Source organism: Martes martes (assembly GCF_963455335.1).
Source record: "Martes martes genome assembly, chromosome: 6".
Lineage (NCBI taxonomy): Eukaryota > Metazoa > Chordata > Mammalia > Carnivora > Mustelidae > Martes > Martes martes.
The window spans coordinates 10,448,171-10,473,397 of record NC_137893.1 but is presented as its reverse complement, the minus strand read 5'-3'; the positions used below and the strand labels follow the sequence as shown (position 1 = coordinate 10,473,397).

Below are 25,227 nucleotides of genomic sequence, written 5' to 3'. Positions count from 1 at the left end.
AGAAATGATAGATAACATTTTGGTGTTTACTGCCTTAGGCTATTAATTCTTTATTCAGATAATCACACATACACAAATTTTCATATTAAAAAATACCTTTTTACTACATATACCGTTTTTAACCTTCTACCCTTTAAGGTACACCTTAATAATGCTTCTTGCTATTAAGTACATTTTATCTACAATGAGGTTCATTAATAAGCTGATATTGAATATCACCTTCCCCAATCTCTGCTGACGGACATTTAGGCAGTTTCCATATTTTTCAGTGGGGATGCTGTCAGGGGGTGCAGTGAATTCCTTGCTAAACATATTTTTGTATACTTGTTTCACATTTTTTCTTGAGATAAAATCATAGAAGTAGAATTCTGGGTTGCAGAGATACTGTTTCTGTACATACTGTGACTCTCAGATATTTGAATTTACATACCACCATGATTATTTCAATATACCCAATTGTTGTGTGCTATTTTAGATTATGTAAAGTAGAAAATACAAACACTTCCTGTTAAGCACCTGGGAACCGTCATTATCAAGTAGGGAATTTACATGTCATAAATAAGGCAGTGATGTTTTAACATAAATACATTATAAAACATGTGAAGTTAAAAGTTTAACTACTTTAGTTCCTAAGTATGTATACATATTCTGCTAGTAGTTTTTAAAGGTATAACTTACAAATGATAAAATGCTCAGATCTTAAGTGTACCATTTGATGAGTTTTGACACATATGTACATCCCTGAAACTACCATCCCAGTTAAGATACAGAATTTTTTCATCACTCCCAGAAAGTTCCTTCATGTCTTTTTTTAGACATTTGTTATATATATCCCACAGCCAGTGTTGTGATATTTCTATTACCATAAAATAGGTTTGTTTGATCTTGAATTTCGCATAAACAGAAACTACTGTGAGTTGAATGTGTATACTTTAGTTCTGGAGGGAACTGTAGGTACCAAACCAAACTACTTCTTAGAACAAAAGGATCTGAAGCTGATGTGAAAATTACATAGAGTAAGAACAACATGTTTTTCTAAAGAATGGAGTTAGACTCTAAACTTACCCTATATACAAAAGATAAATTCAAAATGGATTACAGACTTAAACATAAGAGCTAAAGCTAAAAGCTCTTAGTAGAAGGGTGTCTGGCTGGCTCAGTCAGTGGAGTGTGCGACTCTTGATCTTGGGATTGTGAGTTCGAGCCCCACATTGGGCATAGACATTATTTTATATTTATACAGGTATAAGTATATAATAAAGAATAAAACTCTTAGAAGATGGGGGAAAGCTTCGTGACATTAGATTTGGCAGGAATTTCTTAGATGTGAAATCACGTGCACAGGCAACAAAAGAAAAGATAAATTGGACTGCATCAAAATGAAAAACTTTGTGCATTAAAGGACACTATCAAGAGAATGAAAAGCAGGCAACAGAATAGGAGAAAATATGTGTAAATCATATAACACATAAGGGATTAATATCCAGAATATATGATGCACTCCTACAATTCAACAACAAAAAACCCAATTAAAAAGTGGTCAAAGGACTTGAATACATTTTTCCAAATAAGATAAACAAATGGCCAATAAAAACACACAAAAGATGCTCAATATCACTAATCATTAGGGAACTGAAACTCAAACCCACAATGAATGTCATACCACTTCACATCCATTAGGATGGTTATTACAAAAAAAAAAACAAACAAAAAACAGCAATTGTCAAGGGTATGGAGAGATTGGAACCCTTGTGTACTGCTGGTGGGACTGTAAAACGTACAGCCACTGTGAAAAACAGTACAGCGGTTCCTCAAAGAACTACACATAGAACCACCAGATGATCCAGCAGTTCCACTACTGGGTGTTTATCCAAAGACTTGAACAGATGCTCAGATGTCCATTTTCATAGCAGTATTGTCTACAGTAACCAAAACGTAGGACCAACCCAAATGCCGATGATGGGTGACTTCCCTGTATTAAAATGATCTCACTGTATTAAAATGTCTGTGAGGGGCACCTAGCTCAGTGGGTTAAGCCTCTGCCTTGGGCTCAGGTCGTGATCCCAGGTCCTGGATTGAGCCCCGCATCAGGCTCTCTGCTCAGCGGGGAGCCTGCTCCCCCCACCTCTGCCTGCCGCTCTGCCTACTTGTGATCTCTGTCTGTCAAATAAATAAATAAAATCTTTAAAAAAAAATAAAATGTCTGTGATAAATTTTGGACAATGTAAAGTATTTCTTTTGATCTTAAATCATTTCCCTCTAAAAGGAAGGACAAAACTGATAATGTAAATAGATTCAGAGAATCCAGGGGTGACAGATCCGTAATGGAAACCAAGGTGTATTTTAGGACCATAACTTCCTAGCTCACGTCAAGGGGGATTATATCTGTTCCTAATGTTGTTGTGAGCTGTTGTGGAGATAGAACATTGGACTGGGCCATTGTGTAGCTCAAAGCAGAAAGCTCTTACATTTATATGTTGGTGGTGTGTGATTTATACACTTATTTCAGGAGGTTAAGTCCACAAATATTCGTTGGGTGCTTACTACAGACCAGACCTTCTGACTATAACGATGAGCTGAACTGCCTAGCCCTCCTACCCCCTTTATTTAAATTAGCTTCAAAGGTAGAATTTAGGGATTTGTCAGCTGCATATAACACCCAGTGCTCATTACATCCAGTGCCTCCTTAATACCCGTCACCCAATTATAAGGCCCCATTTTCTATAGAATTCACATGCCAGTGGGTGTGGTGGTATGCTTGTAGTCATAAATTTGAGAAATCCCACATTCGAAGGTGGATGGGTTTCTTAAGGATTTAACAAATCCTTTAGTAGCTAGTATGTTATATTTTGTTTTTATGTTTATTTCGCAAACTTTTTTTTTTAAGATTTTATTTATTTATTTATTTGACGCGGAGAGAGACAGTGAGAGAGGGAGTACAAGCAGGGGGAGCGGGAGAGGGAGAAGCAGGCCTCCTGCAGAGCAGGGAGCCCGATGCAGGGCTTGATCCCAGGACCCTGGGATCATGACCTGAGCCAAAGGCAGATGGTTAACAACTGAGCCACCCAGGTGCCCCTCAAGTTTTTTTGATTAGATAATTTATTTCTGTGAATTAACTTGCCAGATTAGTATCCCTTGTATGTGCCATTGGGAAATGCTGGAAAAGCATGAAGACCATATAGAAGTCATTGGCCTTATCTTGCCCCAGGTAAAGGCCTAGAAGAGACACGGCACCGGACATAGTAATCAGGGATGGTCTCTGGAGCAAAGTTCTAGCGGCACCTCTCTAAATAAAGCAGCACGGCAAGGCGTCTTCCTCTCCAGGCCCTCTCCTGTGGCCTGTCTCCTGCCTTGTGTCCCTCTGGAGCAGCTTCCATGCCTCTGCCTTTGGGGGAGGGGAGAAGGGGGACAGGGTGGAGGTGACATTATTTCAGAATTTTAAATTATGAAATAATTTCGGCACACAAAAAAGCGCAGAAACAAATATAACACACTTGTGTAACTACACCAAGATTGTTAGGTGTTAGTTAGGTTTTTTGCCACATCTGCCTCATAACCTCCCTCTTATAAAGGGAAAAAAGCAAGGCTGAAGCTCCCCCCATCTTTTATCCTCTCCCTTCTCCAGAGAACGCCATATATTTCCTTTCCAATGCATGCTTTTGAACTTTTACTATATATATTTATAAAAAATATATACTGTTTTGTGTATTAAAAATGTATACAAATGGTATTATGCTGCATTCTTTTCTTGCTTTTTAAAATTCAGCATTATATTATTTGGATTTGAACCATTTCGCTATGTAGACCTTACTACCTTTTTTTTTTTTTTTTAAACTACTGTGAGGAATTCCATTGTATGACTCTACCAAAGCCTGTATTTTTCCATTTACGTACCGTTAGACTGTCCTCTTTCTGACTTTTGTAAATAGCATTGCATGGAATGTCCTTCTTGGGACACATGTGAGCGTTTCATGGGCATATATTTACAAGGGAAATTGCTGGGTCGGGAGGTCAGTGCACCTGTATACTTGGTGAGGAAACAGTTTTCTAAAACTTCTTGAGGAAGAAAACAGGAGAGAAGATAAACCTCAATTATTTCTTCAGTTTTGAAGTATGAGCAAAGAGTTCAGGGTAGGGTAAAATGAAAAATGGGCCCGGAATTTCTGCACATTTAACGTGATACAGGGATATGAAAGTTAATACTCACGTTTTTGTATCAGAGTGATTTCCTGAAGTAAATACTTAAATGAATCATTTTTTACTCTACTTTCTCTGTCCAGTAATATATGAATGCATTCATATTTCTTGGAAATTGGAATAAATTTTTTGTTATTATGTGTGCTCACGCTCCACTGTAAGATCTTCTTTAGTTAGAAATGAGTGAAATAAATTCTTGTTTTTCTTGTTTTTAGGTAACAAAGAGGCTCTGATCTCAAGCATTTTCTAGAGATTTCCATTTAGTTTAGTGTAGTGATCTTTTATTCAAACCATGATAAAGGTCCAGAACATTTGCTGGGTGGTAATGACTTAAATTAAACGAGGGTTAGCAGTTAACACCTGAGAGTGCTGTGTGGCTGTGAGCATGATGTTCAGGGTTTGGCTGTTGGATGAAGCTGGGCATACGTGTTTCAAAGAGTTGGGTGGTGCAGGTGATTTCATTTTTATGAGGTATTCCTTCAGTTGTTTAATTTTTTATATAATAATCACTTGATTTAGTAATCACAGAACAACACCCATTCATCCAACAAACATTTAGTGACTGGCAGTCCCTCTTCTGGGATGCATTCCAAGAATGTGGGAGCTTAGAGTCCAGTGATAAGGACAAACAGTAAAGACAACGCATAACTAAGGGGGTAACTAAGTCTGATCATCTCCCCTGTGGTAAAAGTAGAATTGGAAATGACCTGAGAAAGATGATTGCGGCTGTGCTTGTGTAGTGAGTCTGGTCAGCTAGAAGTGCTTTGTGAGTCCAGCTCCCCTCACTTGGTTCCTGATGCCCAGTAACTCTTGGTTTAACTTCCCTTGCGTCCAACATTCTGGTAATCTTATTTAGCCGAAGCGTGTTTGCGAACTACGATATACACAAGAAGTCTCTCAGTAGCCAGAATTGATTTTACAAAACTCGAGGCTGTCAGAGCTTGCGAGCTTCCCTCATGGACAAGTCCCCTAGGGCCTCCCTGTTTTGAACCATCAGTTTCTCAGCCCTCAGCAGGGTCAGTCTTGTGTGCACGGCTTTCGGCAGGAGGCTCTGGGGCCCTCAGTGTATTACGGCTCAACTTGTTGATTTATGTTTCATAATAATGACTGTTTGGTCTTAGATGTCAGAAAAGCGTATAAAAGATCTTGGAAAGCCCTGCATCTAAATTGATTAAGACAAAAGCAATATTGATCATTAAAGAATTAGACTTTAGTTGTAGACAACTGAGGTATTATATTTAGAAATGGATTTTTAAAGATAAAACTTAGGAAATAATATTTTAAAGATACCGCTGTAACTTTTTTAATGAGTACTAGCATCTGTGTAGCATTCCAGGTCGGATTATTATATTGCTCGTTACAATATTAATATGAATTAATAGAGAAAGTAGCCTTATTTTATAGCTGGAGATATGAGATGGGTATCGTTATATGACTGACCCCGTTCACACAAGTGAGGTCTGGTAGGCCTTGGAGACAGCAGGCCGGGTTCAGTAGATGGGCACTGGGACCCAGTTCTAACTGATAGCCTGATTGTACTGGGTTTGAAAATCACCTCATCCCAGGCTCACAGAGGGTGAGTACCAGATAAATTAGGCCAGGTATCTAAAAGGAGAGCAATGGGTTTTAATTGTGGAAGGCAGCAGTAAAATCTCCCAAGCAAAGGCTTTTGGGTGGTTTCTCCTCTGAAGTTCGCTGTGTTCTGCAGATTGTTGCTGTGGTTCCATTGAAAATGTGCTTATGTTCCCGCCCACCCTCCCATGCCTCCCCTGCACCCCCACTTGCCCCCAAGCTTTTCAGAGCTGGAATAGAGAGTAACAGATTCTAATAAGTTCGTGGCTGCTCTGGTGTTAATTTCTGCCACAATATGTCCTGTTGTTGTCTTAGAAAATAGAGCCCCCCCCCCCCCAAACGGCACTTTCATATTGTGTGTAAGGGTTTCTGTAAACCAGAAAATCAACATATTAAAGTGCAATTCCTAGGGGAGTTGCCGGCTGTGTTGATTGAGCTTTGCAGTCATTTTAACACTGGCAAAAGTGTTATCCTAACTGCTTCAAATCAAACTGCAAAGATGCTTGTGTAAAATATAGTATTAGATATCAAATCAACATATGGGTGCTGAACGGAAGGATATGTGTTGTGGTAGTGTACGATATTCTAGCATGTGGAGTTGTATTTTATGGAAATTCTTTGGCTTGGCTTATGGCAGGGACATACATTCATTATGAGATATCAAGTTGTAAAATAAATAAAAGCAAAGAATTCAACTGTGCAGCTAAATGGTTTTCAATACAAACTTGTCTGCTCTACTAGCTTCGGGTCTGTGTGACGAGGCATTTGTGAGCCATTGCGGCCAAATGTTTGTGATCATTGCTGACAGGCCCTGACAGTAATCTAAATCAGGTCACAAAGAAAATGAACTTTAGCTTTTGCATTTTCCCCTTTTACTTCATTGTGTTACGAATTCTTGTGCTAATTGGTCTTAGAGTCGAAGTGTTTAATATTTTCCTTCTCTTACCATTCCTTCTTTCTCCTCATTCAGTATTTTATAGGGATTGTGTTTTTAAATGTGTATTTGGAACTGATCACTGATTTCTTAACCTTTTGGGTTTATAGAGCTCTAGTTCTTGGGATTCTCAAGGGGGCCATATTGTATTATTAACAAGGTGACTTCACTGTCCTCCTCTGCGGAGTGCTTTTTGCCATCATACCTTTTCTTTTTCTCTACTGCTCTCTCTCCCAATTAGGAAAAAAAAAAGGCAATAGATTTTTCATTAAAAAAAATTAAAAATATCATCCATGGTGTATTTATGGCATGAGGAAGGACTTCTCTTTGAGCAAATATTTTAAGGATTTTTAGGTTCATGTAAATTAGAGGTGGAGAAAGCTCACTTGGGCCATTTTTGTCTGTATCTGGCATTTGCGTCTAGCACACTTCGCTTTCCACCATTACCTGTTTTATCAACTAGGAAAAAATACTGTTCTAATATTAGATACGAGTATCTTTCCTTTAAGAACTCATGTTGTTGGTTATATTGCGTTATAGACATAATACTGTCTTCTAAAAGGGTTGTCTTTGGTTGTAAAGCAATGTAGTTTCTTTTTAGCAGAAGCAGTAAATGGAATTGCTAATAACCGGTTACAGTGTCTGCTCCTGTGTAGTTGGGACTTTTGGACCTTAGTTGAAATGAAACCACACCCCATACCTGTAGCCAAGCCACAAGCATCCTACAGAGCATCAGTGAGTGGGCTTGGCTGGTTGGAGTTCATTTTAATTTTGAGCATTGCAGGAGAATGGATTAACATAATGCTTCTTTGACTTTCTTAGCAGTGGGTTTTTTTCTTCTTCTTAACATACAGCATTTTATTAGCTTCAGGTGTACAATATAGTGATTCACCCACTCAGCAGAGGTGGTCTTTTCATGTCAGTATTAGGCGATCCCCCCCCCACCCCGGATTTTTATGAGGCTATCCATATTTCATTATGTGACGAAATCCTATTTTTTAAAACAGTCCGAATTACCTTACTTCACTGATAACATGTGAGTAGAAGGCAGTATGACGATTCATGTAACGGAGAGAGGGTGAAAAATACTGAATTCAGTGGCTTAGCCAAGAGCCCACTTGGTGTTGCTGAGTCAAAACCATATTTGCTCTCATTGCATGTGCCCATTTTGACTCTGTCGCCTGTTTTGCTTGACTTGTTGACAGATGCCCCCTCAGTACGGACAGCAGGGGGTGAGCGCCTACTGCCAGCAGGGCCAGCAGCCTTTCTACAACCAGCAGCCGCCGCCTCCGCACCTCCCCCCGCAGGCCCAGTACCTGCCGGCCCAGGCCCAGCAGAGGTACCCGCCGCAGCAGGTGAGCGTCCCACCGGCCCCGGGCCCCCAGGCCCCGGGCCCCCCTCCAGGTCTGCCAGGCTGGACTCAAGTCCTCTGCCTGTCCTGCTTAAAAAGGTCTGATCTCAGTGGGAAAAAATATAGTTTTGAGAAAAGTGTAAAACTGAACCTAATTTAAACTGTTTGTTTATGGATGGATGTTTGAAATAGAAGAGCGGGAGGAACATGCTCATTCGTTGGCAACTACATGGTAGTTTTTATCTTGAGCTTTTTTTTTTTTTTTGGTTTTTGTTTTAATGATAAGTGCTACTATGTCCAAACACTGTTGCCTTGGGCAGTGTTATTCCTCTTAAAGGAGCTTATAGACAGATAATGACTTCAATTACGATACATTAAAAAACTAAAGGGCATCATGTACTTTAAGAATATTAAGCAGTTTGTAATTTAAATTAGCCTCATTAAATACTTTTTATGTAACTGGGCCATATAGTCCAACTTACATGATTTGTAGAAAAATAGTACATATGCATTTGATAAAATGATCAGTCTCATCTTGATTTAGAGGTTGTCACTGAGCGATCCTAAAAGGTGTTGTGAGCTCAGGACTCTTACTCTGAATCCAGATAAACATTTCATAGCACCTCTAGTCATAAGCATCAGAATGTAACTTTCCATTTCATATTTTCCTTTCTCTGTTGTGGGGTGCTGTAGTGAAGGGAGGGAACACAGTGACTTGGTTATTCAGTTTTTAAAGTGTGTCTTCCACATCTGAAAGAGATTGTTGATGCTGAGCAAAATATATAAATATATGAAGCTTAATTTTAATTCAGCTGATTTCTTAGGTATTTTCTTGGTTTCATTGGAGTCTTTTCCCATGTGACTTATATTTAAGAGTTCTAAAGAGCGTTTATGACTGTTTTTTTGAGATTTTATTTATTTATTTGATAAAGTAAGAGAGTGCATGAAAGTGGGAAGAAGGGCGAGAGGGAGAAGCAAGCTCCCTGCTGAGCAGGGAGCCTGGTGTGGGACTCGATCCCAAGACCCTGGGATCATGACCTAAGCTTAAGGCAGCCATTCAACTGACTGAGCAATTCAGATGCCCCGAGAGTCTTATGACTTTAAAGAAAACATGTTTAAAACAACAGCTGAGGGGCACCTGGGTGGCTCAGTCGGTTAAATGTCTGCTTTTGGCTCAAATCATGATCCCAGGGTCCTGGGATCAGGTCCCTCATCGGGCTCCCTGCTCAGTGGGGAGCCTGCTTCCCTCTCTCTCTCTGCCTGCCTCTCTGCCTACTTGTGATCTTTCTCTCTCTCTCTGTCAAATAAATAAATAAAATCTGAAAAAAAAAAAAAAACAAAAAAACAAACCCAACAACAGCTGAGATTGAAGATCCTGTAGAATCTTGGTTTTTTGGTATATGTTTTCAAAATTCTGGTATTATATAAAGGGATATATGGAGGTAGGAATGTATATTATTTCAGAGTTATTTGGTCTAGTCTTTTATTAAGATGTGGGGAAATTAAATAACCTTCCAGTATCTTTTCTTTTTTAAGTGAGACTGATATCTGGGTTTATGATATATAAAATTACAGGCTTTTTCAAGGGCTTTCCAAACCTTACTGAACTTCTGGGTAGATATAGAATGTTTTGTCATGCCATCAAAATGTAAGATGGACTGAATAGAGAGATTACATTAGTCATTTTACTTCAGTGCTAAAATGAATCTCTGATTGAAAAACCAGTTTGATTAAGGATTCTGAGTGCCTGTCATTTCCTTTAAGACCAAGCTCAAATTTACTTCCTTTATGAAGCATTCACTGATGACTTCTACCACATGGCAATTAGTTATTTAATATCCTTCACATTTAAATATTTAAAGCATACTACAGGTGAAATCTTACTTTAATGAATACTATCTTAATGTGCTGCGTTTAGGTCTATTTTATGCTTTGGTACTATTATTTTATTGATTTGAATGTAGTGAATCATTGTTAGGAAATACAGTCTGTATAACCATGACTTTCCAACATAAATACTGTCATTTCTGTATATCCTGAGGAAGACAAAAATTCTTCAGACTATGTTGGAAAGTTTTTCTTGTATTCATATTCCCTACCTGTAGAATGTCTAAGTGTTTTTTAAGTTTCATTACGCTCCTTATGGGACGAAGAGGTTAAGTCACAGACGGTTAGGCAGCCGAAGCAGAGGGTCTTGTCTGATAGGAACAACTTTGGTTTTTAGGGAGTTAGATGTTCAGATAGATTTGGAAAGTTTGTCTAGGAAATAAGATTTAGCATTTTAGATGTGGTTAGTGCCTCCCAAAACAGCAATCCCCTCAAACTCTATCCCAGAACAAAGTAAAAATAACCAACAGAGTATTTTCAAAATCGAACTGAATTTTAATAAGAATTTGTCATTCTGAATTCACATACATTGAAAAACCAAAGAAGCTCAACTATATTTAATGTAGTGAGCCAGTAGTTCCTAAAAGACAGAACGTTCTTTCTGCAGCCTTTCCTTTTATTTCCAAACAGCGTACAGTACATGGTGTATTGATTTTTATATTAGGGAATCAATCAGCAAATAATACTTCGTGTCTTTTGTTAATATGATTGATACAAAAAGTAATTTTAGGGTGCCATTAAGATACCTCACTCTGGGTCTTTAACATCTGTTAAAGTGTTATATTTTGAATAATCAATACATTTATATGTTTCAAAGATGGAAAAGTACAAGGGAAAGGATACAAATAAAAACCTCCCTGTACAGTCATCCCCGCGGGTTCGCCGCCCCTCTCAGCCTTTGCCAGACAACCGCTTTACAAGTTTATCGTACAGTTTTCTGGAGTATCTTTATACAAAGAAGCAAGAAGATACCACATTTAATTTTTACTCTGTTTTTACACAAATGGTGACATACTATGGCATACACACTGTTCTGTTCTTTGTCATTCTCCGCCCCCACCCTCTGAAGGATACAGTTTCTGTAGATTTGCCGGAAGAGGAGATACAGCAGCCCTTCATTCTTTTTCAGAGCGTCCTTTCATTTTATGGACATACCATGATGATTTTTAACCAGTTCTCTATTGATGGTCACTTAGACTATTTTTAATTATTTGCGAGTCAAACAATGCTGCCGTGATAAACTTTTTGTGTATGTTTCATTTCATAAACGTGCAAGTATATGTGTTTGATAAATTCTTGAAAATGGCATTAGTGTGTCTGTGGGTAGATGCAGTTCTAGTTTTGGTAAATATTGCCAGATTGTTCCTTTGGGGGGATTGTACCAATTTATACTCAGACCATCAATATGTGAGGGTACCTGTTTGCCTACACATGTGCTGGTAGGATGGTTTACTAAATTTCTGGATTTTTGCCAATCTGGTAATGTAATTTTAATTTGCATTTATCTTGTTTTGAGTTGTGTTGAATGTCTTGTATACTTGAAAGCATTTGTTTTTCCTTTTTTTTTTTTTTTTGATTGTGAATTCTTATCTTTTTATCTTGCATTCTTCTATTCAGTTGTTGCTCTTTTAAAAATTGATTTAATAAAACTATATATATATGGAGACTGGGTCTCTGTGATATGAATTACTAACCACCCAACCCCGTTTTGTCATTTATCTTTTGACATTATGATTTATTTATTTGGTCATGCCAAAGGGGCGTTTTAAATTTAAAGAATTATCAGTCTTTTGTGATCTCTGGATTTTTATTTAGTGAGTATATGAGTCTTCCATACTCCAAAATTTACAAGGGAACTCTCCCGTGTTATTTTGTAGTATTTTCATGGATTCATTTTTGCATTTCATTTGCCCCAATCCAGCTTAATTGTTTCTTTGCTAGGTAGGCTGTTGTGTTAGGGGTCTATAGAGAAACTCTGTGTGTGTAGTGTGTGTGTGTGTGTGTGTGTGTGTGTTTGGTTAGGCTAAAGAGATTTATTTTAAGGGATTGGCGTATACGATTATGAAGCCTGGCAAGTCGCAGGTGTGCAGCGTGGCAGGCTGGAGAGCTGGGAGAGCTGGTGGTGGACATGGAATCTGAAGGCTGTCTGTCTGCTGGAGAATTCCCTCTTCGTTGGAGAGGCGGTCTTCTCGCCCTGTTCACTCCCTCAACTGATGGCCTACCCGCATTACTCAGGCACTGATTTCAATGTTCATTTCATCCAAAAACACTTTCCAAGTTGGCACACAAAATTAACCATTACAGTTACCTTTCCCCAATGTATTGGAGATGCTTCTTTCATTATTTGCTGAATCCCCTTAGGTAAAACGTTTGGGGATTCTTCTGGGGTTTTTATTCTTTTCATTGATCCTCCTATTAATGCCTTGACGCTCTACTGCTTTATTGTTTTTTAGGATTAGTATATCTTCCCTACTCTTCCTTTTCAGAGTTTTCTGGCTCTTGTGTTTATTATGGACATCAGTAGTGATGTCTATAAAGCCAACAGTAACAATAAACTCTTCATTCCTTAGCATGCTTTTTCTAAGATTTTTTTTCTTTTTTGTTGTTATAATCATGGGGTCTTTTTTTTTTTTTTTTACACTTACCCTTTTCATTTTCTGTGAGGCAGATGGTAATTATAAAAGAGAAACAGTAAAACAAAAATAAGTATCTAATTTGAATAATTTTTGCCTTATTGAAGCCCACTGACCACAGATGAAGAACACGCTTATGATAAAACAAGTTGGGTTTATTTAGTTTGGGTTGTTACAGCCCAGAGAGAATGCATACATTCCTGAGAGCCTCGGGAACCTCATAGAAAGATGGGCGTGGGGGGGGGGACTTGGGGTGCATGCTGGGTGATTCTAAGAGGGATTAGGCCCTGGATAGGCTGCTCTCAAGAAGCTAGGACATTTGGTAATTAGATGTGTTAACTTTTATCCATGAGATAGGACAGTTGAGGTGGGGCCAGATCGTCATGGATAAAGAAGCAACAGCCACTTAAGGTAGTTAGAAGCGATGGGTGTTCAGTCATTTTTGTTGTCAAAAAGTGATCTCGTCCTTTGTGTTTTATAAAGATTTTATATATTTATTTGAGAGAGAGCGAGTGAGCACAGAGGGAAAGGGAGAAGCAGTTTCCCCCTGAGATATGACCTGACCCAAACGCAGCCACTTAACTGACTGAGCCACTCAAGTGCCCCAGGGCTGTCTGTTGTTGTATCTCTGGGACTTAAAAAGAAGACTTTCAGCATTTCATCATTAAGTATAATGTTTGTATACTAATATAAACAAGTTTGTTTATTTATTTATTTATTTAGTGGCTGCCTACTACTGGGCAGTGAAGTTCCCCTCCTTTTCTAGTTTGCTAAGGGATTTTATCATGAATGAATGCTAAATTTTATCTTATTTATTTATTTATTCATTTATTTTTAAGCAACTATTGGGGACGGTTAGGTGGCTCAGCTGGTTAAGAATCTGCCTTCAGCTCAGGTCATAATCCCAGGGTCCTGGGTTCGAGTCCCGCATTGGGCTCCTTGCTCAGTGGGGAGCCTGTTTCTCCCTCTCCTCCCCGCTTGTGTTCTGTCTCAATATCTCTCTCTCTTTCTCAAACAAGTAAATTAAAAAAGAAAAAAAAATAGATGCCAGCTGGGCTGCACTTTATCAGAGGTTTGAGTGGGGAAAGATACACATCCAAGGTCATTGGCAGAATGAGTTTCCTTGCAGGCATAGAACTCATAGCCACTCGGGGTTCCTGGGTGGCCCAGTTGGTTAAGCATCTGCCTTATATTCAGGTGATGATGCCAAGGGTCCTGGGATCAAGCCCCGTATCAGTCTCCCTGCTCTGCAGGGAATCTACTTCTCCCTCTGCCTCCACCCCTCCCCCTGCTCCTGCTCTTTTTTTCTCTCTCTGACAAATAAATAAATAAAATCTTTAAAAAAAATAACTATTGATATTACCCCTTTGTTTTTCTCTTGTAGTCTGTTGTTGGGAGCATATTATGTGTGTCTTTAGTTTAAAGTATTAAATATGCTTTCTGGAATAAACCTAGTCATGTGATAGAGTATCTTTTTATATATCACTGAATCAGTTTTGCTGACATTTCTTTAGGTTTCTTGAATCAGTATTCATGAATGAGATTGACTTGTGATTATCCTTGTAAGGTTTTGGTGTCTGTATTATGGAGTTTTGCAAAATGAATTGGAGACTAGTCTCTTTTTAAGATCTACTAGTAAAGTTTATGTTAAAGTTTGGAATCACTTGTTTTTTGAATGGCCGAAGTGTCTGTAAAACTATAAAGGCATGTGTAGCCCTTGATTTTTAGCTTTTGTCCCTTTCCTGGTTTTTTTGACTTTTGATCTTATTTCCTTTGTGAATATAGGTGTTTTCAAGTTATCAATTTCTTCTTGAGTCAATCTTTTCCTTTAATATATATATATAAGTATATATAAGTTATGTATATAAATTATAAATATACTTGTGTATATAAGTATTTACACACAACACGTATCTATTTCTACATATGAAGAATTTATCTTTCATTCAATTTTTAAAATGTATTAACAAAGTTGTTCATATATATTACAGTTAATTTCTGTACCATCCAGAGTTTAAGACATTTTATTTTATTTTATTTTTAAGATTTTGTTTATTTATTTGAGAGCGAGAGCATGGGGGGTAGAGAGAAAGAGAGAGGGAGAGACAGAACCTCAAGCCAACTGCCCACTGAGCACAGATCCCAATGTGGGGCTTGATCTCAAGATCCCTAAAATCATGACCTGAACCAAAAGCAAAAGTCAGACACGTTTAACCAACTGAGCCACGCAGGTGCCCTGGCATTTTAATTCATGTTTTTCCCTTTTTAAATTCTTGATTAATCATGTCAGTGGTTTAGCTTTCCAAAGCATTTTGGTTATTGCCCTATTACATGTTCTTTTTTGAAAGTTTAGTTAAACTCTGTTCTTGCTTTATGTCTTGCTTTCTGTTTTTTTTTATTTTTTTTTAGATTTTATTTATTTATTTATTTATTTATTTTATTTTTTTTTAAAGATTTTACTTATTTATTTGACAGACAGAGATCACAAGTAGGCAGAGAGGCAGGCAGAGAGAGGGGAGGAAGCAGGCTCCCTGTGAGCAGAGAGCCCGATGTGGGGCTCGATCCCAGGACCCTGAGATCATGACCTGAGCTGAAGGCAGAGGCTTAACCCCCTGAGCCACCCAGGTGCCCCTTTATTTATTTATTTGACAGAGATCACAAGTAGGCAGAGGCAAGCAGAGAGAGGGGGGAAGCAGGCTCCCCGCTGAGCAGAGAGCCCATGACCTGAGCCGAAGGCAGAGGTTTCAACCCACTGCTGAGCCACCCAGGCGCCCCAATGCTTTCTGTTTTACTAATGTTTATTTTGCTGTTCTTTTATTCCGTCAAGTGAATGCTTAGCTTATTTGAAACATGTTTGTCTGATGGAGCAAAATGGAAGACTAAACAATTTCCTCTTAAGTACTGCTTTGGCTGAATCTCTCAAATTTTGATATGCATTATTTCTGTTTTCTTTTAGTTCTAAGAATTTTCTTTTCCCCTTCTTTTTTTTTTTGTTTTGTTTTTGTTTTTGTTTTTTTTAGAAGACAGTTTTATTGAGGTCTGGGTTTATATTCTGTTCCCTCAGAAAGATTGATGTATGTTTTTGCAGTTGCCTTTGGACATGAGTCATCTGGAACCACATTTTGTGTTTTATTTTGTATTTTTATTATAAAAAAATTCTTACTGTGCTTCTAAGCAGAATAATATAGTGAGTACTCCCATGCTACCATAATTCCTTGCGTTTACTAGGCTAGGCATATCCAGATATCCCCAGCTGTCCTCAGAATGCCTTGATAGTATTTTTTTTCAAGCAGAATTCAAAGAAATCTAGTACATTGATTTGGAATGGTTCCTTCTTCCCCCATCTGCATTAGAGCCTTTGGAACGTTGAAAAACTGAGTCAACTCTCCTGTGAAATGGTTTCGTATGGTTCTTTTCTCTTGATGTGGCTTAATTTGTTCATTTAGCCCTTCTAGTCCTGTAAGATAAACAGTTTTGTTTGTGGTGGTTGTAAATCACGTTCCCAACACGAAGGGCATTGTTCTGTTCAGTCTCGGGGTCTGTGATGCTCCTGTGAGGTGAGGAAGCCTCTAAGCCTGCCTGTCTGTGCCCGTCAGCTGTCTTCCAGCTGAGTGTGGAGAGACATTGTGATGAAGACAAGCCTCCTCCTTTGTACTCCGTCCAGATTGCTCAGTAACAGAATCGGGGAGCGTAACACCTGCTTGCGGCTTTAGGCCACTACGGTTTTGGGCAGTTTGTTACGCGTCGTTACTGCCTGACGTGGTGTGAGCACTTCATAGGTGATGCCGTGAGCCGGTTACATCTGGCGAAACATCGTGTGCTGTGGTTCCACAGTAGTGATGTCAAGATTGATCAGTGGCTTCAGGTGGTGATGGCTTCTGGGACCACTTTAAATAGAATTATCTTCTTGAGGTTTTTGCAGACCACACCGTTAAGTGTTAATTTTGACCAGAAACCCTGATGAAGGTTAGCCTGTGGTTGCTAATTCTCAGTGGGGCCATTTTTAAATTCTTCCTACCTCTGAGTATCAAGTTCAAGGCAGGTGTTTCTCTGTTCTCTTTAGCGTGTTTCCATGTTCTCAGATGATGGGTATAGCCCTTCTTAGTCTCTAATTTATTTGAGATGTATGATCTCATATTTACTCCCTTTCGGCAGGCCCTGGACCTTTCCTTTTCCCTGTATAGTCATCCAGAGGAAAGTTAACATCTAGAGCCAGTCAGCTTCTATTGTACTGCCCTGACTTTCTGTGTTCTTGGTTTACTTTCTGTGTGTTCTTGGTTTCACTCGCATTCATGCCAAGTCTGTGATCCACTTAAGTCGTTTTATCCAGTGTTTTAGATATTTAAGTCAATTTAAATACATTTCAAGTATCTAATCTGCCACATGGCTAGAATTGGTCCTCTTCTATTTTCTAGCTCTTTATTTGATATCCTTTACACAGTTTAAAATGATAATAAGCATGTAATAGAATAGCTTATAACATACAGACCATACATTTTCATTTTATAATGAAACTTTTCTAATGCCTCCTTTATTCTTTGGAAATAAAATTCATATTTATTATGTGATCTACACCAAATTCATAGATAACATGTTACCTACACAAAATTTCAAACAAGTCAGAATAATGCACTAAGTGTGTATGGATAAACTATCATATTAATTAAATGCCAAGGCATGATTATATGGAAGACTTGTGAAATTGGCACTTGTGTGTGCGTGTAGGATCACTGAGCTTGGAACTACAAAATGAGTGCTGTTTTAGCAACTCCAGTGTCTTAAGTAGGGTTGTCAGTGGTGACTTATCTTTTAAGACGATGAGCAACTCTTGATCAAAGCCTGAACAAAACAAAGTATAATCTTTCCTCAATATATGTAGTGATTTTATTCCTGGAAAATATATTTTTAAGAGTTTTAAGAGTAATTTGTTAAGAGTAATTTGTTTTAAGAGTAATTTGTTAATTTAAGAGTGGTTTGTTTTTACATGCAAAATGGAGTGGAGTTCTAGGCTCAGACAAATAATTAACTTTTTGTGTGATTTTGTGTAGTAACTGTGAACTCGCCGTGCAAATGAGGGATACAGGTACATTGTATGAACAACTTGAAATCATGAGCAGGGTTTGAATCCATGGGATTTATTACCATATGACTGCAATTATATAAAATGAAAATACAGAAGATTTTTTTAAACTATTTTAATTCTTAATTTGAGAGAGAGTGAGAGAGAGAATGGGGGGGGGGGGCAGAGGGAGAGGGAGATGGCAAAGCAGAAGTAGGCTCCCCGCTGACCAGGGAGACTGATGTGGGGCTGGATCGCAGCACTCCAAGACCATTATTTGAGCCCATTACCTGAGCTGAAGGCAGAAGCTCAACCAACCGAGCCACCCAGAAGCCCAATATAGAACATTTTTAATGACATGTTCACAGAGTTGTTTAACAGAAAAGGTAAGTTACCCCAAGGTGTGGAGATACCATAAATGTGTAAATAATATACACATTTATATACAATATAAATGTGTAAATAATATACACATAGTAGCAATCAGTAAAAATGTTATCTAAATCATTACAGCTTTTTTTTTTTTGGACTCTATCTGTATCTTTTAAATTATCTACAATTAACATGTAATGTATATAATATTTTAAAATTCTCCATAAAGGATGTTACATCAATGACAAAAGAAAAGAAATTACCCTTTTCAGCATTATAGCAGATTAGATATTCTGAATGTGTCTTTGCTCAGCAAAAAAATCTGAAATGGTGGCTCCGTTCTTAGGGAGATGTAGAGTCAATTGATCCGTTCTCATTTTTTAAAAAAATATTTATTTATTTATTTGTGAGAGAGGGAGAGAGAGAGCATGAACAGAGGGGACGGGGGAGAGAGAGAAGCAGACTCGTCTCTGAGCAGGGAGCCCAGTGCGGGGCTCGATCCCAGGACATGGGATCATGACTGAGCTGAAGGCAGCAGCTTAACCCACTGAGCCACTCAGGCACCCTGATCCTTTCTCATTTTCACTATTTCTCACAGCCCTCCTGTCATCCCTTTCCTCCCAACCCAGTGAAAATTCCTCATCCATCACTCTCAGTACTCATCTGTGTAGACTCTTACTACATTGTGCCATCCCCTCCGGATCTTAAAAACCGACTTCCGCAACCCTGATGAGACCCATGTCCATGTCTCCTCCTAGTTCATCAAAGACATGGGAGCAATTGGGAGAACTTAACTTAGCAACCAACGTGTGTCTGCACATATGCTGTGCCTTCTGGTATACTGGTTAGAACTTCACGATCCTCTGATGCTGTGCCATGCATGGTGGAGTTCTGATGGGAGTGACAAAATGCCGCACTTTTTTTAAAGCTTTAATTAATTTATTAATTTAATTTATTTATTTGGCAGAGAGGGTGAGCAAGGGAGAGAGCATGAGCAGATGAGCAGGGGTGGGGGAGAAGAGGGAGAGGGAGAATCAGACTCCCCGCTGAGCAGGGAGCCTGATGCGGGGGCTCAGTCCTATCAGGACCTGAGCTGAAGGCAGATGCTTAATGGACTGAACCACCCAGGTGCCCCAAAACCCACCTTTCTTGATCCAAACCAACAGCAGCCTATTGCTCTCTTCATTCACTGTGGTCATTTACCAGCCCCTTTAGCTGGCTCCAGACAGGCTTTCATTTTGACCACTCTGCTGAAACAGCTCTTTTCAAAGCTGCCCGTGTCCTGCCTGTTACTGGTCCCGTCGGCAACTGTCATGCTTCCATATTTCACCTGTTGGGAGCATTCGATGCAGGTGATGGTATCTTCCTTCTTGGAGGCCCTTCCTTGTTTTCTGGGACACCACTCTCTCCTGCCTCTCTTTTTACCTTGCTGGTCACTCTGTGCTCTCCTCTGCTGGTTTTACTTTGTCTCCCTGACCTTCAAAGGTTGGTCTCAGTATTGGAGCCTCTTCTCTAGTCCTTACGCACTTTACCTGCGCGATCTCATTCAACCTTACGGCTTTGAATATCATCTAGAAGCTATAACTTTGAAACGTATTTCTGCAACCTGGACCTCTGTCCTCCATTCTGTAGCTGTACGCCCAGCTTCTACTTGGCATCTCCCAATGAATGTCTTAACAGGCTTCTGGAACCCCTCATGTCCAAAGCAAAACTCAGGGCTCTCACTTCTTCTTCCACGAATGTGCTCTTCCGTGTTTTCCCTCTGTCGCAAATCCTCTGTAACACTTTGGTCAGAGACTTCAAAGTCTTCCTTGAATCTTTTCCTTTCAAACCCATTTTATGGTTTCAGAATCTAAGTAGATCGCACTGGTTTTATCGCTGCCACTTTGGGCCAAGCCATCGCAATGTCTCATTTGAAGTGTTCCAGGAGCTCCTAACTGGTCCCCGCCTTTCAGCACCCTTGTTCACTGCAGGATACAATACCATATAGATGACTTATGGTGGCTGGTGCCCCACCTGGTTGTGTCCCCTCCTGCCTTCTTTCATACCGGTTGTCTTGGGGGAGCTCATTTCAAGGCAGTTTTAATTACTGTTTGCTCTGCCTTGAAGGCTCTGCTCCCAGATAGCTATAGGGCTTTTCCTTGGAAGTCTTGCAGGGAAGACTTAACTTCCTCGAGGTCTTTACTGCAATGACACCTCATTAGGCGAGCTGCCTTCCCTCACCGCTCTGTGTAAAACATCGCATCCCCCCTTTCTCCCTGCGCTCCTTTTACTTGACCACGCTTTCCTTTTCTCTGTGGCCCCGAACACTAGGTAACATGTTGCATTCTTGCTCCGCTCGTCTCTGTGGCTCCCCCATTAGAATACAAGCATTATGAGAGGAAGGACTGTTTTGTCATTGCTGTGTCCCCATTACCTAGCACAAAGTAGAAACATACGATATACACGTTGACTTAATCATTCAAAAATATTTTTTATTTACTAGTACTTAGTAAGGAGACTTTACAGCATTGAAGAAAATAAATGTTTACTGCCAAGTATTTAGACTTTGAAAATGCTTTTGGTATTTTTTTTTTTTTTTTGAAAATGCTTTTGGTATTGCAGACAGCGTTGTCCTGAGCATTTTTAAAGATGGCTTCTTTGTGCTTCACAGGTGCGTGTATGTTGTATGCAGAAGTTTTCACCTATAAACTCCCCAAATGGAATTTCTGAGTAAAAAAACAAGCACATTTTAAAGACTTGGTGTTTTACCAAATTCCTTTTCAGAAGGTATTAAGAAATGATACCTCCAACCAGCTCTCTTATTTATATTCATTTTCATATTTATTTTTCCAATGGTATTTAACTTTTTTTTAAATTATTTTTTTAAATATTTTATTTATTTATTTGACAGAGATCACAAGTAGGCAGAGAGGCAGGCAAAGAGAGAGAGGGAAGCAGGCTTCCCGCTGAGCAGAGAGCCCGATGTGGGGCTCGATCCCAGGACCCTGGGATTGTGACCTGAGCTGAAGGCTTTAACCCACTGAGCCACCCAGGCACCCCACTTAACTTTATTTTTAGTAAGAATTCTACATAGTTGTTTTTTTGAGCCCCAGCAATGCTAAGGAGACCTCATAGAATTTTGAACTAGATCTAGAACCTGCCTGATGTGTTACTGTGGTCATAAATTGAATAGGTAATAGAAATTTGATTTCATCGGCAAGAAGTACACAGTTGGACATTCTTAATTTTTTGATTGACCTTTGACTCAGAGACCCCGAAATTTCACAGATTCTTATTGTTTGCTTTTATTACCACTTGTTTCTTTCCTCTGCTCATTTTAGGAGGTCAGAAATAGAACTCCGAAGTAAGAATAGGCCTGATTGATTCTTCCTAGCGTAGGCCGAGGGAGGATGACCAATGCAACAGTGAAATCCACCGTCCAGTTGGCCAACGTTGTACTTACTCAACCCTCTGACATCTCCTTTCTAAAAAGAGTATTGATTTTTAAGGCTTTAAAAAAAGAGAACAGCTATTTGAAGAAGTTGCTACCATATTAAAATGTTTTTGCACCTTTGCTTGCTTCCTCAAACTGTTTTACCTAAAATTTGATTTTTGTGTAGTAGGGAAGATGCCCTTTAATGCCAGAAGTTTTCACTTTTTGGTTTTTTGTTTTGTTTCAAAGTTTCCACTTGCCTTCCATGTCCTCAGTTTTGGGTCATGAAGTGTTCTGTGAGGTTTGTTTCCTGGTTCACTGTTGTCTCTTCGCAAACTCTCGCTACCTCTCTTTCTGCTGCTCCTTCCCCTACACTTACAATCTTTTCCTTTTATTTCTATTTCCTGTTCTACTCAAATCCAATCATGTGAGATGCTGGAGAAGAAAGAGGTCCTGTTGTCTCTTGTGGCACAGATTTCTCCTGGACCCCTCAGCCACAGCTTCCTAACAAACGCACCTGTTAGGTGTCAAAGGGAGGGCGCCGAGAATCCGGTAGCCTGCAAGGAGTCACGTGGCGTGGAAACCAGCCTGACTGTCGATACCCTTTTCTCTGACAGTGGTCTTCTGCTGATTCAGCTCTACCTCCAGGACTGTGACAGTTGGCAGCCAGAATCTTCTCTCTGTTTTCATGGCTTTAAACTAGACTGTTGTTTGCATAGCCAGAAAAATCTTTCTTTCTTTAGAGAAGCTTTGTAGGAGGTAACTCCATTCAGATAAGTTCCAATTTATTTAAAGAGAATATATCAGGATGAATCTTTTAAAAACCCAAGTGTAAAGCAATGGGAGAATTTTAAGCTTCGCTGTTTAGGTATAGCTTTTCTTCTTAGGTGAGAGACTTCTCTGATTCTTGAGAGAATAACTAACTGTTGGGTATTATGAATGCATACTTCTCAAAGTACAACTTCATCTTTTTACTGATTATTTTTTAAAGACTTTGAGAGAGAGAGAGCTCACAGAGGGAGATTGAGAGGGAGACGCAGACTCCCTGCTGAGCAGAGAGCTCACCGTGGGGCTCAGTCCCAGGACCCTGAGATCATGCTCTGACCCGGAGGCAGATGCTTAACTGAGTGACCCAGGTGCCCCCAACTTTATCTTTTTAAATTTTTTTTTAACCTTTGGTTTATTGGGAAAATTGAAGAAGATAGAATGGTTAGAAAACGAAAACATAAACCATTTACTGAATGCCTTTGTGACTGAAAATGTTTTATATGTTAGGAATTCAGTGATTAATCAAATATGTGTCTAACCTGAAGGGGCTTCTGGTCAAGCAGAAGGATCGCTGTGGCCAGATAATGACAGTCCCGTGAGAGAGGTGTGTTTTCAAGCTGTGAACTGGATGTTGGTGAAAGTGTCTCAGAAGTTTTGAAGGATGAGTAAGAGTTGCTTGTGAGAGAAATGATTCTGAGGGCAGGACTAATTCTCTATTAGTGAGAATAGAGGTAGTGTCCAACCATGAATAGAACTGAGTAAGACTTGAAGTTGGGTTAAAGTAGTCAAGGTCAGGGGCCCCTGGGTGGCTCAGTTGGGTAAGTGTCTGCCTTTGGCTCAGGTCATGATCCCAGGGCCCTGGGATGGAGCCCCATGGGATAGAGCTCCCTGCTCTGGGGAGCCTGCTTCTCCCTCTGTCCCCCGCTCACTATCTCTCTTTCAAATCAATAAATAAAATATTTTTTTAAAAAAGTAGTCAAGGTCATTTAGAAGGAATATGACTGGTACCTTATATTGCTTTTCCTTAGTGATTAAAAATGAAATAAAAGGTTATTCAATAATTTCTTCAAACAGAAAATAGTACTGAGCAGTTAACTTTTAACAGTAGATTACTTAATAGTTGAAACAAGTGGAAGTTTAAGTCTACTTTGATGTGGATAGGTAGACACAATTATTTGAATTATATTTTCTAAAATGCACTTTAGAGGTGCCTGGGTGGCTCAGTCGGTTAAGCGTCTGCCTTTGGCTTGGGTCATGATCTCAGGGTCCTGGAGTTAAGCCCTGGATCAGGGCTCCCTACTCAGCGGGGAGCCTGCTTCTCCCTCTTCCTCCACCCTCCCCCCTTCTAATGCGCATTCTCTTTCTCTCTCTCTCTCTCTCTCAAATGAATAAATTTTTAAAAAATCTTTTAAAAATAATAAACAAAATGTTACTTTATTTAGACTTCTTCATGGTGAGCAGTTTTCAAAAGGAGATACGGTAAACTTAAAAGTATTTGGCAAACGGGAATCATTTTGAAAAGAAGGAGATAGCATTCAAGTATGAGTGTAAATATTTTAGGATTAATAACTTGCTGCTGAAATAAGTCACTTAAAGGAGTTCCGAAGTTTCATTAGGAATATTGGTGGTGATCCACCGTGGCATAAATATTTCCTTAGTATTATTGTTATTTAATTATTTAATCTGTGTTTCTTATTACTTCTGTGACACAATGTTAATTTATAAGCTGCTGCTTATTCTACAGCTATTGGGGAAAATTCATCATAGTCTGTATTAAATCACTGAAATGCTCATATCATTTGTTTTGTAAGATTTTGTTATAAACGCAAAGAGAAGGACATTTAGAGTTCGTTGCCATTGATTGCTTAGCATTTAGATATTAATATAGGAATCTATTAATTAACTTGATAGAAACACTGTTGGAATGTAGGTTGATAAAAATTATTCTTTGTTTTAAAGGAGATTACTAGTGCAGCCTTGGGTTATGTTTGAATTTTGAATATCCTCCTTTCTTCTTGCTTACCTATTTGCAATTGTCTTAGTCTTTGAGCCATTGCTAGGGGGAATTTCTTTTAAGTTTAAAGAGCTTGTGAGCATCCAAGAAGAATACTTATAAGTTACTTGCAGGTCTGAGCAAGGCCCACTCCGAGACTGATTTCTGATTATTGAGTTGGGTCACCATTTACCTGCTTTTAGAACTCAGGTTATAGCCACTCCTGGGAGTTCGCAGATGAAGTGACAGACCCAGGAGCCAGCAGCCTCATGACCTGAACTGGAGGCAGATGCTTAACCAACTGAGCCACCCAGGCACCCCTGTTGCTGGTTTTAATGCTGTAGAAGTCAGGTTGATCCTGTAGTCTGTTCCAACTATTTCTTTTTTTTTTTTTTTTAAGATTTTATTTATTTATTTGACAGAAAGAGAGAGACCACAAGTAGGCAGAGAGGCAGGCAGAGAGAGGGAGGGAAGCAGGCTCCCCACTGAGCAGAGAGCCCGACGCGGGGCCCGATCCCAGGACCCTGAGATCATGACCCGAGCCAAAGGCAGAGGCCCTAACCCACTGAGCCACCCAGGCGCCCCCCAACTATTTCTGACTAGACCTTTGCTGTTATTTTATAAAAATGAGAAAAGCCAGGGAAAAATCATCAGATTTTACATAGCTCTCTTCCAGTAATCAAGAATTTGGCACTCTTTGATGTATAACTTTGAATGGTTATTCTCTTTATGTTTTCTGATTATAAGTGGGACTCTAACTGCATTGGACTATAATTTGATAATGCTGTTCATTTTCATGTTTAAAATATTTTAAAAAATGTTTCTTTCAAGTACCAGAACCAAAGGAAAATAAAACTGGGATGTAAGAAATTATATAGTAATAACAATATTTTTAATACTGAATTTACTTTAGAAACGTGATGGAAAGTTCCTTCTGGGAAGAAAAACCCAGAAGCCATTTGGGTCTGGAGTATGTGCAGGTATCCTGGTCCTGGCTTCAGGCTTGTTCAGATACTGTCTGGCCATCTGCTTATCAGAGAATCTGG

General features: G+C 39.2%; 1 protein-coding gene across 6 annotated transcripts in view; it reads left to right on the top strand.

Moving 5' to 3' along the window:
• Positions 1 to 25,227, top strand: part of ARID1B (AT-rich interaction domain 1B) — a gene marked incomplete at its 5' end in the record, with an annotated part of 439,771 nt that overhangs the window by 119,030 nt on the left and 295,514 nt on the right. For all 6 annotated transcript variants that reach the window (XM_080805572.1, XM_080805571.1, XM_080805568.1 and 3 more), the window contains one exon: positions 7,909 to 8,058. In XM_080805572.1, coding sequence (XP_080661698.1) covers positions 7,909 to 8,058 — 150 coding nt within the window. The remainder of the gene's footprint in view (positions 1 to 7,908; positions 8,059 to 25,227) is intronic.